Source organism: Mustelus asterias, chromosome 4 (genome assembly GCF_964213995.1).
Source record: "Mustelus asterias chromosome 4, sMusAst1.hap1.1, whole genome shotgun sequence".
Lineage (NCBI taxonomy): Eukaryota > Metazoa > Chordata > Chondrichthyes > Carcharhiniformes > Triakidae > Mustelus > Mustelus asterias.
The window spans coordinates 66745396-66759824 of NC_135804.1; the positions used below are offsets into that span (position 1 = coordinate 66745396).

A 14429-nucleotide genomic window follows, 5' to 3' on the forward strand; every position below is an offset into this window, starting at 1 on the left:
CGACTCTCTGGGGGACACCAATTGCCCCCCTTCACTCCAGCAGGGTCGGGCCGCCAACTCCTTGTTCATGAGGACCTACTGTAAACCTCACTGGCGGGGGGAGGATAGCTAGTGGGCCTGGAGATTTCAATCCTGGGCCCTCTAATTATATTTTTAAAATATTTAAATGAAGCCCTGTATAGGTAAATGCAGCTCTACACCTATTTACAATGCGGATCTGACAAGGCCAGAATTCCTGCGCTGGAAAATGCGCTCGGTGCCGGACGTCTGCCGCAGATCCCGCTAATCTGGCCCTGCTTTAATCTCCCGGCTCACTGCACTAAAAAATCAACACAGCGGGATGGGAGACTTGCCCCGCCCAATAACTTTTTTTAAATCAATGTGGAGGAATATAGTCACAGGACAATTAATTCGTTTTAACAACAAAAAAGAAATCATTTATTTAACATGAAAATGGATTATAATACAATACTCCTTTACTCCTCCTTTAGCTTAAGTAATACAGACAGGTTTTAAGATTAACACTGATGGCAGAGTCCATTTGAAGCTTCATTGATCTCAGCACACACAGTTCGTGTTTGCAGATTTCTCCTCAGAATCCCCCACAGATGGTTGTCATTTGAGAGTTTCTAAACTCCATTTCCAAAATGAGCTTTGAAATCTTCTCATGATAATACATTTACTTAGCAACCCGCATTCCAAAATCCAGTTCACGTTTTCCAAAAGATCCGTTTGACCAGAGCCACACTTTTAGCAGTAAGTTTATGCCAGGATTTCAGATTGATCATTGTCTGTCTCCAACTTTCATCTGAAACTAAAGGACAAAGCTGCTGTTCCCTTTAGGTTCCAAGCAACTATCTTTCTTCACGCTGTAGCTCTCTCAACACAGCTGAAACTGAAACTAACCCCACACAGAAAAACACATTGAAATCTAAGTACAACTCCTTTCCAGGGACAGAATCAATAAATTAAACCTAACTAAAACGATACTTCTAATATTTATCCACACAAATATAAATTCCTCAAAACTACCTTTGCCTTCCGAACACAATGCTCTCCCTTCTGTTGATACCCTTAATTGACCCTTAAGTGGCTATTTAAGGAGCTTAATTGACCTCTGGGAGGGTGGGAGAGTTGGCATGGTGAAAGCTGTCATCTTCCTGCTCGGAGCTTGATGGGGAGAGGGGTACCAGGTGGGATTTCCACATCACGCCCTCCTGTCCAATCACAAACCCCACCCCTCCCTGACTCCAGGGTATGGGGGTGGTGGCATTAAACTCCACCCATTAACTCTGTTGCCTTTTGTTTTATTCATTCATGGGACATGGGCATCTCTGGCTGGCCAACATTTATTGCCCATCCCTAGTTGCCCAAGGGCAGTTGAGAGTCAACCAAATTGCTGTGGCTCTAGAGTAAGGACGGCAGATTTCCTTCCCTAAAGGGCATTAGTGAACCAGATGGGTTTTTCCAACAATCAACAATGTTTCATGGTCATCAGTAGATTCTTAATCCCAGATATTTTTTATTGAATCCAAATTCCAAAAGCTATGGAATTCGAACCCGGGTCTCGAGAACATTAATTGAGTTTCTGGATTAATAGTTGAGTGATAATACCACGAGGCCATTGCCTCCCCTGCTGAGTATCTTTAGCTTTTTCTGTTTTTATATATTCTCTGTGCCTTGTGAATATAACCGAGAATTCTGTTTGCTTTTTGAATCAACTTCAGCTGGTGTCTTTTAAGATTCTCTGAAGTTATAGTCCCCAAGTCCCTCTGTTCTAACAAAAAAAAGTCCCTCTGTTCTTTCACAGTACTGAGCCTGTTTCCATTCAGGGTCTAATTACTGACTTATTTGTGTTAGCAAAATGAATTACCATACACTAATTATCATTAACTTCTATCAGCCACTTTTCTTTCAATTCTTTCAATGTCCCTTTGCAGTTTTCTTTAATCTTCAGAAGAAATCATTATGTCTCCTATTTTACTATGATCAAAAAATTCAACACCAATCCTGGTAGGACTTTGACACAGTGAACAGATATGGCACCAGAGCTGAACTCTGAGGGACACCACTGCCTACTCTCTACTTTCTCATTTCTAACTATTTTTTCATCCCATTTGTTATCCTTCTTCTAATTCTATGCTACTTAATCTTCTCATGCAGTTTCCCATATGGTATCTTGTCAAGAATTTTCCTAAAATTACAGCCAGTGCATTTCCTCATTTACCATAAGAACATAAGAACATAAGAAATAGGAGCAGGAGTAGGCCATCTAGCCCCTCGAGCCTGCCCCGCCATTCAATAAGATCATGGCTGATCTGACGTGGATCAGTACCACTTACCCGCCTGATCCCCATAACCCTTAATTCCCTTACCGATCAGGAATCCATCCATCCGCGCTTTAAACATATTCAGCGAGGTAGCCTCCACCACCTCAGTGGGCAGAGAATTCCAGAGATTCACCACCCTCTGGGAGAAGAAGTTCCTCCTCAACTCTGTCTTAAACTGACCCCCCTTTATTTTGAGGCTGTGTCCTCTAGTTTTAACTTCCTTACTAAGTGGAAAGAATCTCTCCGCCTCCACCCTATCCCGCCCCCGCATTATCTTATAAGTCTCCATAAGATCCCCCCTCATCCTTCTAAACTCCAACGAGTACAAACCCAATCTCCTCAGCCTCTCCTCATAATCCAAACCCCTCATCTCCGGTATCAACCTGGTGAACCTTCTCTGCACTCCCTCCAATGCCAATATATCCTTCCTCATATAAGGGGACCAATACTGCACACAGTATTCCAGCTGCGGCCTCACCAATGCCCTGTACAGGTGCATCAAGACATCCCTGCTTTTATATTCTATCCCCCTCGCAATATAGGCCAACATCCCATTTGCCTTCTCGATCACCTGTTGTACCTGCAGACTGGGCTTTTGCGTCTCATGCACAAGGACCCCCAGGTCCCTTTGCACGGTAGCATGTTTTAATTTGTTTCCATTGAGATAGTAATCCCATTCGGGGCGGCACGGTAGCACAATGGTTAGCACTGGTGCTTCACAGCTCCAGGGTCCCGGGTTCGATTCCCGGCTCGGGTCACTGTCTGTGTGGAGTTTGCACATTCTCCTCGTGTCTGCGTGGGTTTCCTCCGGGTGCTCTGGTTTCCTCCCACAGTCCAAAGATGTGCGGGTTAGGTTGATTGGCCAGGTTAAAAATTGCCCCTTAGAGTTCTGAGATGCGTAGGTTAGCGGGATTAGCGGGTAAATATGTGGGGGTAGGGCCTGGGTGGGATTGTGGTCGGTGCAGACTCGATGGGCCGAATGGCCTCCTTCTGCACTGTAGGGTTTCTATGATTTCTATGATTTCTATTTGTTATTATTTCCTCCAAAGTGTATAACCTTGCATTTATCAACGTTATACTCCATTTGCCATATCCTCGCCCACTCACTCAGCCTGTCCAAATCTCTCTGCAGATCTTCTCCGTCCTCCACACGATTCACTTTTCCACTTATCTTTGTGTCGTCTGCAAACTTCGTTACCCTACACTCCGTCCCCTCCTCCAGATCATCTATATAAATGGTAAATAGTTGCGGCCCGAGTACCGATCCCTGCGGCACGCCACTAGTTACCTTCCTCCAACCGGAAAAACACCCATTTATTCCGACTCTTTGCTTCCTGTCGGATAGCCAGTCCCCAATCCACTTTAACACACTACCCCCAACTCCGTGTGCCCTAATCTTCTTCAGCAGCCTTTTATAGGGCACCTTATCAAACGCCTTTTGGAAATCCAAAAACACCGCATCCACCGGTTCTCCTCCATCAACCGCCCTAGTCACATCTTCATAAAAATCCAACATGTTCGTCAAGCACGACTTTCCCCTCATGAATCCATGCTGCGTCTGATTGATCGAACCATTTCTATCCAGATGCCCTGCTATCTCCTCTTTAATAATGGATTCCAGCATTTTCCCTACTACAGACGTTAAGCTGACCGGCCTATAGTTACCCGCCTTTTGTCGCCTTCCTTTTTTAAACAGCGGCGTAACATTAGCCGTTTTCCAATCAACCGGCACTACCCCAGAATGCAACGAGTTTTGATAAATAATCACTAACGCATCCACTATTACCTCTGACATTTCTTTCAATACCCTGGGATGCATTCCATCCGGACCCGGGGACTTGTCCACCTCCAGTCCCATTAGTCTACCCAGCACTGCCTCTCTGGTAACATTAATTGTATTAAGTATTTCTCCTGCTGCCAACCCTCTATCGTTAATATTTGGCAAACTATTTGTGTCCTCCACCGTGAAGACCGACACAAAAAACTTATTTAAAGACTCAGCCATATCCTCATTTCCCACTATTAACTCCCCCCTCTCGTCCTCCAAGGGTCCAACATTCACTCTAGCCACTCTATTCCTTTTTATATATTTATAAAAACTTTTACTATAATTTTTTATATTAATTGCTAGCCTAGCTTCATAGTCTATCCTTCCTTTCTTTGTCGCTTTCTTAGTCTCTCTTTGTTGTTTCTTAAATTTTTCCCAATCACTTGTTTCTCCACTATTTTTGGCCACTCTGTACGCAGCTGTTTTTATTTTAATACTCTCCTTTATTTCCTTCGTTATCCACGGCTGGTTCTCCCTTTTCTTACAATCCTTGTTTTTTGCTGGAATATATTTTTGCTGAGAACTGAAAAGGATCTCCTTAAAAATCCTCCACTGTTCCTCAGCTATCCTACCTGCCAGCCTGCTCTCCCAGTCTACCTTAGCCAATTCATCCCTCATCCTATCATATTTCCCTCTGTTCAAACAGAGGACACTGGTTTGGGACCAAACTTTCTCCTCCTACCATGTCCAGTACCTTTTTAAACAAAGTTGGTGTTTGTCAGGCATGACTGTCCCTTTTGAAATTTGTAATGCTACTTTTATATATTTTCATTTAGATATGTGGTAGTATAGAACCATAGAACCATAGAAAATTACAGCTCAGAAACAGGCCCTTTGGCCCTTCTTGTCTGTGCCCAACCATTTTTTGCCTAGTCCCACTGACCTGCACTTGGACCATATCCCTCCACACCCCTCTCATCCATGAACCCGTCCAAGTTTTTCTTAAATGTTAAAAGTGACCCCGCATTTACCACTTTATCCGGCAGCTCATTCCACACTCCCACCACTCTCTGTGTGAAGAAGCCCCCCCTAATATTCCCTTTAAACTTTTCTCCTTTCACCCTTAACCCATGCCCTCTGGTTTTTTTCTCCCCTAGCCTCAGCGGAAAAAGCCTGCTTGCATTCACTCTATCTATACCCATCAAAATCTTATACACCTCTATCAAATCTCCTCTCAATCTTCTACGCTCCAGGGAATAAAGTCCCAACCTATTCAATCTCTCTCTGTAACTCAGCTTCTCAAGTCCCGGCAACATCCTTGTGAACCTTCTCTGCACTCTCTCAATCTTATTTACATCCTTCCTGTAACTAGGTGACCAAAACTGTACACAATACTCCAAATTCGGCCTCACCAATGCCTTATATAACCTTACCAAAACACTCCAACTTTTATACTCGATACTCCGATTTATAAAGGCCAATGTACCAAAGGCACTCTTTATGACCCTATCCCCTGTGACGTCACTTTTAGGGAATTCTGTACCTGTATTCCCAGATCCCTCTGTTCAACTGCACTCTTCAGAGTCCTACCATTTATCCTGTACGTTCTACTTTGGTTTGTCCTTCCAAAGTGCAATATCTCACACTTGTCTGCGTTAAATTCCATTTGCCATTTTTGAGCCCATTTTTCTAGTTGGTCCAAATCCCTCTGCAAGCTTTGAAAACCTTCCTCACTGTCCACGACACCTCCAATCTTGGTATCATCAGCAAACTTGCTGATCCAATTTACCACATTATCATCCAGATCATTGATATAGATGACAAACAACAATGGACCCAACACCAATCCCTGCGGCACACCACTAGTCACAGGCCTCCACTCAGAGAAGCAATCCTTCCCAATCACTCTCTGGCTTCTTCCATTGAGCCAATGTCTAATCCAAGTTACTACCTCCCCATGTATACCTAGCGACTGAACCTTCCTAACTAACCTCCCATGAGGGACCTTGTCAAAGGCCTTGCTGAAATCCAGGTAGACAACATCCACTGCCTTCCCTTCATCCACTTTCCTGGTAACCTCCTCGAAAAACTCTAATAGATTGGTCAAACATGACCTACCACGCACAAAGCCATGTTGACTCTCCCTAATAAGTCCCTGTCTATCCAAATATTTGTAGATCCTATCCCTTATCACACCTTCCAATAACTTGCCAACCACCGACGTCAAACTTACTGGCCTATATGGTATCATCCTTAAAGATACTGAAATTTTACCAAGAATAGATTTTGGGTGCAATTCTCCTATTTGCACTGTAAGGGCGTGATTTCAAGCCCGCATTCACTTCTGTGCGAATGCTGGCCGGCGTCGAGATCCAGAAGTCACAGTACTCACTGGCGATGTCATCGGTTTCATGCCTATAACAGGTGTAAACCTGCTATATATTCATTTGAATATATTTAAATGTTATTAACCCACCCTCTTGCCAGATATTGACTCCCCTGTCATATATTGGCACCATGCCAATGTGATGTCACGTCAGTACCATTTACAACAGGTTCACACAGAAACAAACCTGTTGTGGGGGTCTCCCTGGGGATGCAAAGGCAAGTATAGCCCCTGAGGGAGAGGGACTTGGCTCGGCACTGCCCCTTAGCACAGGTTGGAACTGGCAGGTTAGCATGATGCCCATGCCAACCTTCGCAGTGCCAATATCGCTGTGCCAGCCTGTGCCAAGGGGCGGGCCTCAGGGGGAGTCTCATGGGGGAAAAGGGGGATTCATTTAGCTATGGTGGTGGCTGCTGGGGATAGGGGTTGGGGGAGAAGAGACCAGTGATCAGTGGGGGAGGGAAAGAAGAGGCCGATGATCGGGGGAGGAGCCAATGATCGGGGGAGGGGCCCAACTTTGATTGCAGGTGGGGAGGGGAGCCTCTGAGACCTCCATGATTTGGGTGCACTTTTAAAGATGACACCTTAATCTCTATGCAGCCGGGTTTAGCTGGCCCCCTGCATGACAGCTTGAAACAAAATGTGATAAGATCTGAAAACCAACCTGTTTCTTTGAAGAGAAACACACAGGTTTCCTTGCTGGAAAAAACACTGCAATTTTTGGTAAGATTTAGCCTTTAAGTGCTCCCGCTAGTGGGAAAACTGGAGTGGTTCCTGCTGCATGAGCAGCACCTGTCAGGTGGGTTTCACCCACCTTAACCATTTATGCTTACCAGGTCTCATGCCGGACAGTCTGGCTTTACAGAGATTGGGCCACCATTTTTAAAAGGCGTTTCAATCTCCTTACTGACAGACAGGCCCCCCCTCCCCTCCACAACAGGCATGGCAATCCCCGCTGACCAGGGACACACCCCCAAAACCTTAGCACAGAGCACCATCCTACCCCCCCCCCCCCCCCCCCCCCCACACCCTCACCACTGACAGAATGGGTCACCACTACCCACTCCCCGCAACATGCAGACACAATAGCAACAGCAGAACCAAAGATCCCATCACTAGTAAACGGCATGCCACCTCTCACTGCTGAGAAACCTGTTGATGGGATACTGGAGAATTCCAGGCTATGTCTTTCTTTTTCCTCCAATTAAATATCGGGAAGCCATTAACAATGGGCCCTGACACGGAGACACCATTCCAAAGTCACTGACTCCATTCCTCTCCCTAGCAAATGTCAAGGCTGAACCAGACAGTTCACGACTTTGCTGTCATCTTTGATTCTGAGGTGAGTTTAGGACCACAAATTCATCCCATCACTCAGATCTCCGATTTCCAACTCCCTAACATCGCCCGACTTCACCCTGTACTAGTTCCTCTGCTGAAACCCTCATTTGTGCTTTTATTATCTCTAAACTTCATTCGTCTAATGCGTCCCTGCTCGCCTCCCATATTCTACCATTCATTGTTTTTTGTCATCCAAAACACTGCAGCCCCAGTCTTAACTCTCACTAATTCCCCTTTACCCATTATCCCTGTGATTGCTGACCTACACCAGCTCTCAGTTAAATAAAACCTAATTAAAACAACAAAATAACAGAAGAAATAGAAGCAGGAATAGACTCATCAGCTCCTTGAGCTGCTTTGCTATTTACTAAGGTTACTAAGTTTACCAATTACACTTCCCTGCTGGTTCCCCATAACCCTTGACTCCATTGTAGATCAAAAAGCTGCCTAACTCAGCCTTGAACTGATCCAGTGACCCAGCCTATACTGCTCTCAGTAGCAGAGAATTCAAAAGATTTGTGGCCATCTGAGTGACAAAAGTTCTCCTCAACCCCATGTTAAATAGACATATTTTTATTCTGAATCTATGCCCCCGATACTAGATTCTGCAATGAAGGAGCCTCGGTTTTGAAATTTTGATTCCTGTTTTCAAACTTTCCCTGTATCCATAATCTTCCCAACCCAACAATCTTTTAAGATATTTCCTCTGTTCTAATTCTGGTTCCTGAACATCCACAATTGTAAATGCTCAACCAGGGCGGCACGGTCGCACAGTGGATGGCACTGCTGTCTCACAGCGCTAGCGACCCAGGTTTGATTCCCGGCTTGGTTCACTGTCTGTGCAGAGTCGACACGTTCTCCCTGTGTCTGCGTGGGTTTCCTCCGGGTGCTCCAGTTTCCTCCCACAGTCTGAAAGATGTGCTGGTTAGGTGCATTGACCTGAACAGGCACCAGAGTGTGGCAACTAGGGGAATTTCACACTAACTTCACAGTAATTGCAGTGTTGATGCCTTAGTTGTGACTAATAAATAAACTTTAAACTTTTAGTGACCATGGCTGGCCCTAAGTTCTGGAATTTCTTCCTTAAAGCACTCCATCTCCATATCTCTATCTCTTTCCTCCTGAAAGATTCTTCCTAAAATTCATTTCTTTAACCTAGTTAAAAGCAAATTACTGCGGATACTGGAATCTGACTTTGTCATCTGGACTCAACGTCAGCTCTTTTCTCTCTTTACAGATGCTGCCAGATGTGCTGAGATTTTCCAGCATTTTCCCTTTTGGTTTCTTTAATCTAGTTTCTGGCCATCTGCTCTAATACATCCTTATGTATCCCAATGTCAACTTCTGTTCTTTAACAATCCTAATTTATTACAGTAAAGGTGCTATATAAATGCAAATTACTGACTTAGCTTAACTAATTTATCAAAAATATGCTTTTTATCCATCAGAACATTGCTCATCCCACTCTCAAGCATTCAGAATTCAACAGCTGTCCTGTACCCTCGCATTAACAAAGCCAATTACAAAGTACTTATTAAATATCTACATTATTTTTGATAATCAGCTACAAATTAGTTATTCTCCCTTCTCTCAGACATCCCATCAAATGAGTTTTGCACCATTGATGTACATGATTACTTCTCTCTTTGTGATTTTCTTCCACCATTTTCCATATCTCACTCTCAAGCGCATCTCTTATTTTCTTACTTTCTCATAGTCTCCTTTTATTTTCATTATCAGTCCAATAAGAGTTGGAGGTCTTCTCACCCTCTCCATGTCCCCTTCCCCAGGCCTTTGCAACCTGGTGCCCACCTGCCTTGATACCCATCTCCCCTTTGGACCTCTTCTCCTGGTTCCGACAAGAGACTCCCAAACTTGCCACCATTCTATGCACCTGAAACTTTGTTCTATGGGGCTTTATGTAGTCCCAGCTGTAGTCACCACTTAATTTTACATTAAGTTTCATCTACTATGTGTCTGCCCATTTCCCAGTCTGCCTTGGTCCTCCTGAAGTCTGCTCCCATCTTCCTCACTGTTTGCTACTTTTCCAAGTTTTATGTGATCTGCAATATTCTGCTGGATTTGAGCTGTTCTGCCAATTTTGTGGATGCAATGTTAACATGAGAAAATTCAATAATGTCAACACAGGAGGAGAAAAAAAGAAATTATCTGTCCGTGTGGCATTAAAGCAAGCCTCATTTCCCTAGACTGATGGATTAGGCAAATATCCCATTATACAATTGGTAAAATAGTTCTCTCATTGTATGTAATAACATTCTTCCTCAACCAACAAGAGTAGAAAATAAGTTAAATGATCATTGATCTTCTTGCTATTTAGGATATTGCGATGAGTAAAATGGTTTCCCAGAGATGTCGACACAGAGCAGTTACTGTGCTTCAAAGTAATTAATCATATTCAAAGTGCTCTGAAATAAGACACTATAGGAGCTTTCTCCTTTTGATTGGCAACATGAAATCAAATATATATCAAAACAAATGCCCTGGCATTATGGAATGTTATGATTTAAACTGACATGCTGATGAAATGTTTTACTTAAAGGACTCTTTTTTATTATCTCTTTCTGTGCATGTAGGTACAGCTTCAGTAAGCGCTCTGGCTGGCCTCTCAACAACCAAAGGTACTCAAACCATCAGCAGGTATGACAGCGTTGGCGGAAGCAGTTTCTCCCAGGCATCCATCGATATTGACAACCCTCCATTCATAGTGGAGCCATGCAGTGGGGTGATTGCAGCCATGGAAACACAAGCCTTCAATGTCAAGTTTATCCCATTGGAGGTTGGGAAGTTTGAGGCATCGCTCATCTGCAGGTAAAAGAAAAATAAATCAGCAGCTTGTTGGTTGAAAGGGCTTATTATGCTCAGCTACAGCGCATGATCTGTCAGAATAGCTCATCCATCAAGTTCCTTCCTGTCATTGGTTTTAGCAGTTACTGTGATAACAGGTAGTTTCTGTCCTTTAGCATTCCAGAATCATTATACAACCCTAATCTCACTTCCATGAGCTTCACACAGTGAAAAGGAAAAGTGGAAATCAGACATTTTATTGCTGACCTTACTGCCAGTCTGCACCTAAAATTGGGAGATGGAACTTTGGGTGAGTGAGGATATCCCTAGGCGGGATATAAACACTGACTTTCACATTAAATTTGGTCTCTCACAGTTGGCACTCCATCCAGCCATTTAAAGAGCCCTCGCAACATGGCAGTTGCTGGAATGGCAGGGTAAACAAGGCAATACATGACCTGGTGCTATTTTCTGGCCTCCTGCTATGGATAAAGTGGCTGCCACAAGTGCCTACTTAAGCAGTCATCGAACTCCAGGACAATTAATCAAATGTGAATGCGACCATAGTTAATATCAGCCCAATGGTTGTCATCTGATAGCATAGCATACAAGGCTATGCCCAGAGCATATAAGGCTAAAGACCAAGTGCTGGAAAATAGGATTAAAATAGATAAATGCTTGATGGCCAGTGCAGACATGATAAATGACGGGCCTCTTTCAATGCTGTAAAACTCTATGATTTGCTAGCCATGTATCATACTTTTTCCCAACTAAATCTGCAGGAGATGAAGATGCCATTTCCTGGGCAGACCCATGTGACCTAGCTAGGAGAGAAACAAAGAAACAATGACAAATATCCCAGTTTCCTTCTCTCCAGTCTGAAGGGCAGGATTCCTCATCAGGTTAAGGTTTCAAAGGGACCAGTAGTCTATCCAACTTTTCTGATTTATATCCTGCTGAATCTCACCACATTCATTTTCACCTACATTGATGCAAAAACTGCTCTGGTAATCAGGTCAGCTGTTCCACATCTGTATGCCTCCACTGAATCAGCACTCCCTTTACTCAGTGACAGGTCATTCAATAAATTATCGATTTTAGGGTGCAGCCTTCCCCATCTCCTTCTCTCACAGCAGCCACAGGCAAGTCCAGAAGGTGTTCGGCCGCATTTGGAATACTGCGCCCAGTTCTGGTCGCCACACTACCAGAAGGACGTGGAGGCTTTAGAGACAGTGCAGAGGAGGTTTACCAGGATGTTGCCTGGTATGGAAGGGCTTAGTTATGAGGAGAGATTGGGTAAACTGGGGTTGTTCTCACTGGAAAGACGGAGTATGAGGGGTGACCTAATAGAGGTGTATAAAATTATGAAAGGCATAGATAGGGTGAACGGTGGGAAGCTTTTTCCCAGGTCGGTGGTGACGTTCACGAGGGGTCATAGGTTCAAGGTGAGGGGGGGGGGGAGGTTTAACACGGATATCAGAAGGACGTATTTTACACAGAGGGTGGTGGGGGGCTGGAATGCACTGCCGGGCAAGGTGGTGGAGGCGGACACACTGGGAACATTTAAGACTTATCTAGATAGCCACATGAACGGAGTGGGAATGGAGGGATACAAAAGAATAGTCTAGTTGGGACCAGGGAGCGGCGCGGTCTTGGAGGGCCGAAGGGCCTGTTCCTGTGCTGTATTGTTCTTTGTTCTTTGTTGTTCTTTGTGTTTACGGACCTCAGCAACCTATATGTATAACCATGTGATATTGATGTTTTGGGTTTAATTCCACTATCTCACCCTTTCCAACTGTTTTCAGGGAACCCAGTTTGGAGAATTACAACTGATCTAACTTTGTGATTTCCCTGTGTTTCCTATGGGCTCAGGGTTCAATCGCATTATGTTCTTTATCTGAGTTGTGTTCTCAAGCTTTACTGGAAGCATTTGTGGACGTGCGACCCAATATCAGGGATGTGCTGAATTTGGCACTACATTGCAGTATCTCCATAGCCTCAGGCTGTACTGCTCAATTGACTGACATATGAGGAGAGATTGAGTCGGTTAGGATTATATTCGCTGGAGTTCAGAAGAATGATAGGAGATCTCATAGAAACCCATAAAATTCTAACAGGATTATACAGGGTAGATGCAAGAAGGATGTTTCTGATGGTGGGGTGTCCAGAACTAGGGGTCACAGTCTGAGGATTTGGAGTAGACTGTTTAGGACAGAGATGAGAATAACTTTCTTCACCCAGAGAGCCTCCACCCATTGTTCCACAGGAGCAGGCTGAGGGTAAGAGAGATTGTGTCTGCATTTTATTTATTTATTTATTTTTCAATTACATTTGGCTTAAAAATCGGAGGTTTTTTTCAAAACAGGAAGTAGGCCCAGGAGCAGCCTGGGGAGGTTTTTTTGGAGGGTTTAAAAGCAGGCCGCACTTTTGAGCGGGCAGCGTCTGAAGCGGGCAGTGGAGTGAGCAGGGAGCAGAGTGTAAAAAGGAAGGAGACAAAAGGCGGGTAACTATAGGCCGGTCAGCTTAACGTCTGTAGTAGGGAAAATGCTGGAATCCATTATTAAAGAGGAGATAGCAGGGCATCTAGATAGAAATGGTTCGATCAATCAGACGCAGCATGGATTCATGAGGGGCAAGTCGTGCTTGACGAACATGTTGGATTTTTATGAAGATGTGACTAGGGCGGTTGATGGAGGAGAACCGGTGGATGCGGTGTTTTTGGATTTCCAAAAGGCGTTTGATAAGGTGCCCCATAAAAGGCTACTGAAGAAGATTAGGGCACACGGCGTTGGGGGTAGTGTGTTAAAGTGGATTGGGGACTGGCTATCCGACAGGAAGCAAAGAGTCGGAATAAATGGGTGTTTTTCCGGTTGGAGGAAGGTAACTAGTGGCGTGCCGCAGGGATCGGTACTCGGGCCACAACTATTTACCATTTATATAGATGATCTGGAGGAGGGGACGGAGTGTAGGGTAACGAAGTTTGCAGACGACACAAAGATAAGTGGAAAAGTGAATCGTGTGGAGGACGGAGAAGATCTGCAGAGAGATTTGGACAGGCTGAGTGAGTGGGCGAGGATATGGCAAATGGAGTATAACGTTGAGAAATGCGAGGTTATACACTTTGGAGGAAATAATAACAAATGGGATTACTATCTCAATGGAAACAAATTAAAACATGCTACCGTGCAAAGGGACCTGGGGGTCCTTGTGCATGAGACGCAAAAGCCCAGTCTGCAGGTACAACAGGTGATCAAGAAGGCAAATGGGATGTTGGCCTATATTGCGAGGGGGATAGAATATAAAAGCAGGGATGTCTTGATGCACCTGTACAGGGCATTGGTGAGGCCGCAGCTGGAATACTGTGTGCAGTATTGGTCCCCTTATATGAGGAAGGATATATTGGCATTGGAGGGAGTGCAGAGAAGGTTCACCAGGTTGATACCGGAGATGAGGGGTTTGGATTATGAGGAGAGGCTGAGGAGATTGGGTTTGTACTCGTTGGAGTTTAGAAGGATGAGGGGGGATCTTATGGAGACTTATAAGATAATGCGGGGGCTGGATAGGGTGGAGGCGGAGAGATTCTTTCCACTTAGTAAGGAAGTTAAAACTAGAGGACACAGCCTCAAAATAAAGGGGGGTCGGTTTAAGACAGAGTTGAGGAGGAACTTCTTCTCCCAGAGGGTGGTGAATCTCTGGAATTCTCTGCCCACTGAGGTGGTGGAGGCTACCTCGCTGAATATGTTTAAAGCGCGGATGGATGGATTCCTGATCGGTAAGGGAATTAAGGGTTATGGGGATC

The 14429-nt window shown here is 44.5% G+C and overlaps 1 protein-coding gene across 1 annotated transcript in view; it reads left to right on the forward strand.

Moving 5' to 3' along the window:
- Nucleotides 1-14429, forward strand: part of LOC144493118 (hydrocephalus-inducing protein-like) — a 182603-nt gene that overhangs the window by 33338 nt on the left and 134836 nt on the right. The window contains exon 4 of the mRNA XM_078212020.1: nt 10420-10654. Coding sequence (XP_078068146.1) covers nt 10420-10654 — 235 coding nt within the window. The remainder of the gene's footprint in view (nt 1-10419; nt 10655-14429) is intronic.